At 44.8% G+C, this 2500-nt stretch overlaps 1 protein-coding gene across 2 annotated transcripts in view; it reads right to left on the bottom strand.

Moving 5' to 3' along the window:
• ift43 (intraflagellar transport 43 homolog (Chlamydomonas)) overlaps window positions 1-1180 on the bottom strand; it is a 198804-nt gene extending 197624 nt beyond the window's left edge. For both annotated transcript variants that reach the window (XM_087989541.1, XM_087989542.1), the window contains exon 1: window positions 1124-1180. In XM_087989541.1, the coding sequence (XP_087845667.1) occupies window positions 1124-1153 (30 nt within the window). In that variant the 5' untranslated portion in view covers window positions 1154-1180. The remainder of the gene's footprint in view (window positions 1-1123) is intronic.
• Between the last annotated feature and the right edge of the window lie 1320 nt (window positions 1181-2500).

The raw sequence follows: 2500 nt of genomic DNA, 5'->3' as shown, positions 1-2500 counted from the left end.
ACACATTCTCTCTCTCTCTCACACATTCTCTCTCTCTCTCTCACATTCTCTCTCTCACATTCTCTCTCTCTCTCTCACATTCTCTCTCTCTCTCTCACATTCTCTCTCTCACATTCTCTCTCTCTCTCTCACATTCTCTCTCTCACATTCTCTCTCTCTCTCTCACATTCTCTCTCTCTCTCTCACATTCTCTTTCTCACATTCTCTCTCTCTCTCTCTCATTCTCTCTCTCTCTCACATTCTCTCTCTCTCTCTCTCTCACATTCTCTTTCTCACATTCTCTCTCTCTCTCTCTCATTCTCTCTCTCTCTCTCACATTCTCTCTCTCTCTCTCACATTCTCTTTCTCACATTCTCTCTCTCTCTCTCACATTCTCTCTCTCTCTCTCACATTCTCTCTCTCTCTCTCTCACATTCTCTCTCTCTCTCTCACATTCTCTCTCTCACATTCTCTCTCTCTCTCTCACATTCTCTCTCTCTCTCTCACATTCTCTCTCTCTCTCTCACATTCTCTCTCTCTCTCACATTCTCTTTCTCACATTCTCTCTCTCTCTCTCATTCTCTCTCTCTCTCACATTCTCTCTCTCACATTCTCTCTCTCTCTCTCTCACATTCTCTCTCTCACATTCTCTCTCTCTCTCTCACATTCTCTCTCTCTCTCTCACATTCTCTCTCTCTCTCTCACATTCTCTCTCTCACATTCTCTCTCTCTCTCACATTCTCTCTCTCTCTCTCACATTCTCTCTCTCACATTCTCTCTCTCTCTCTCACATTCTCTCTCTCACATTCTCTCTCTCTCTCTCACATTCTCTCTCTCTCTCTCACATTCTCTCTCTCACATTCTCTCTCTCTCTCACATTCTCTCTCTCTCTCTCACATTCTCTCTCTCACATTCTCTCTCTCTCTCACATTCTCTCTCTCTCTCTCACATTCTCTCTCTCACATTCTCTCTCTCTCTCTCACATTCTCTCTCTCACATTCTCTCTCTCTCTCACATTCTCTCTCTCTCTCTCTCACATTCTCTCTCTCTATCACATTCTCTCTCTCTCTCACATTCTCTCTCTCTCTCTCTCTCTCTCACATTCTCTCTCTCTCTCTCTCTCACATTCTCTCTATCCTGTTACCCGCTGATTTTCCTCCAGAACATCCTCCATCACTAGGCCCGACGTCTCCACGCATGCGCATCCGTCACCCCGGCAACGGAGAGAACGCGCGCGCGAGAGACAATGTGAGAGAGAGAGAGAATGTGATAGAGAGAGAGAATGTGATAGAGAGAGAGAATGTGTGAGAGAGAGGGAATGTGATAGAGAGAGAATGTGAGAGAGAGAGAGAATGTGAGAGAGAGAGAGAGAATGTGAGAGAGAGAGAATGTGAGAGAGAGAGAGAATGTGAGAGAGAGAGAATGTGAGAGAGAGAGAGAATGTGAGAGAGAGAGAGAATGTGAGAGAGAGAGAGAATGTGAGAGAGAGAGGGAATGTGAGAGAGAGAATGTGAGAGAGAGAGAGAGAGAGAATGTGAGAGAGAGAGAGAATGTGTGAGAGAGAGAGAGAATGTGAGAGAGAGAGAGAGAATGTGAGAGAGAGAGAGAATGTGAGAGAGAGAGAGAATGTGAGAGAGAGAGATAATGTGAGAGAGAGAGAGAGAATGTGAGAGAGAGAGAGAATGTGAGAGAGAGAGAGAGAATGAGAGAGATAGAGAGAATGTGAGAGAGAGAGAGAGAATGTGAGAGAGAGAGAATGTGAGAGAGAGAGAGAATGTGAGAGAGAGAGAGAATGTGAGAGAGAGAGAATGTGAGAGAGAGAGAGAATGTGAGAGAGAGAGAGAATGTGAGAGAGAGAGAGAATGTGAGAGAGAGAGAATGTGAGAGAGAGAGAGAATGTGAGAGAGAGAGAGAATGTGAGAGAGAGAGAGAATGTGTGAGAGAGAGGGAATGTGAGAGAGAGAATGTGAGAGAGAGAGAGAGAGAGAATGTGAGAGAGAGAGAGAATGTGAGAGGAGAGAGAGAATGTGAGAGAGAGAGAGAATGTGAGAGAGAGAGAGAATGTGAGAGAGAGAGATAATGTGAGAGAGAGAGAGAGAATGTGAGAGAGAGAGAGAATGTGAGAGAGAGAGAATGTGAGAGAGAGAGAGAGAATGTGAGAGAGAGAGAGAGAATGTGAGAGAGAGAGAGAATGTGAGAGAGAGGAGAGAATGTGAGAGAGAGATTGTGAGAGAGAGAGAGAATGTGATTAGAGAGAGAGAATGTGAGAGAGAGAGAGAATGTGTGAGAGAGAGAGAGAATGTGAGAGAGAGAGAGAGAGATGTGAGAGAGAGAGAGAATGTGAGAGAGAGAGAGAATGTGAGAGAGAGAGATAATGTGAGAGAGAGAGAGAGAATGTGAGAGAGAGAGAGAATGTGAGAGAGAGAGAATGTGAGAGAGAGAGAGAGAAGGTGAGAGAGAGAGAGAATGTGAGAGGAGAGAGAGAATGTGATAGAGAGAGAGAGAATGTGATAGAGAGAGA

Source organism: Chiloscyllium plagiosum, unplaced genomic scaffold (assembly GCF_037043375.1).
Source record: "Chiloscyllium plagiosum isolate Xiang-an unplaced genomic scaffold, Cpla_swu_hap1 HiC_scaffold_8, whole genome shotgun sequence".
In the NCBI taxonomy this organism is placed as follows: Eukaryota; Metazoa; Chordata; class Chondrichthyes; order Orectolobiformes; family Hemiscylliidae; genus Chiloscyllium; species Chiloscyllium plagiosum.
The sequence above is the reverse complement of the archived record's forward strand: the minus strand, read 5'-3'. Positions and strand labels throughout refer to the sequence as shown.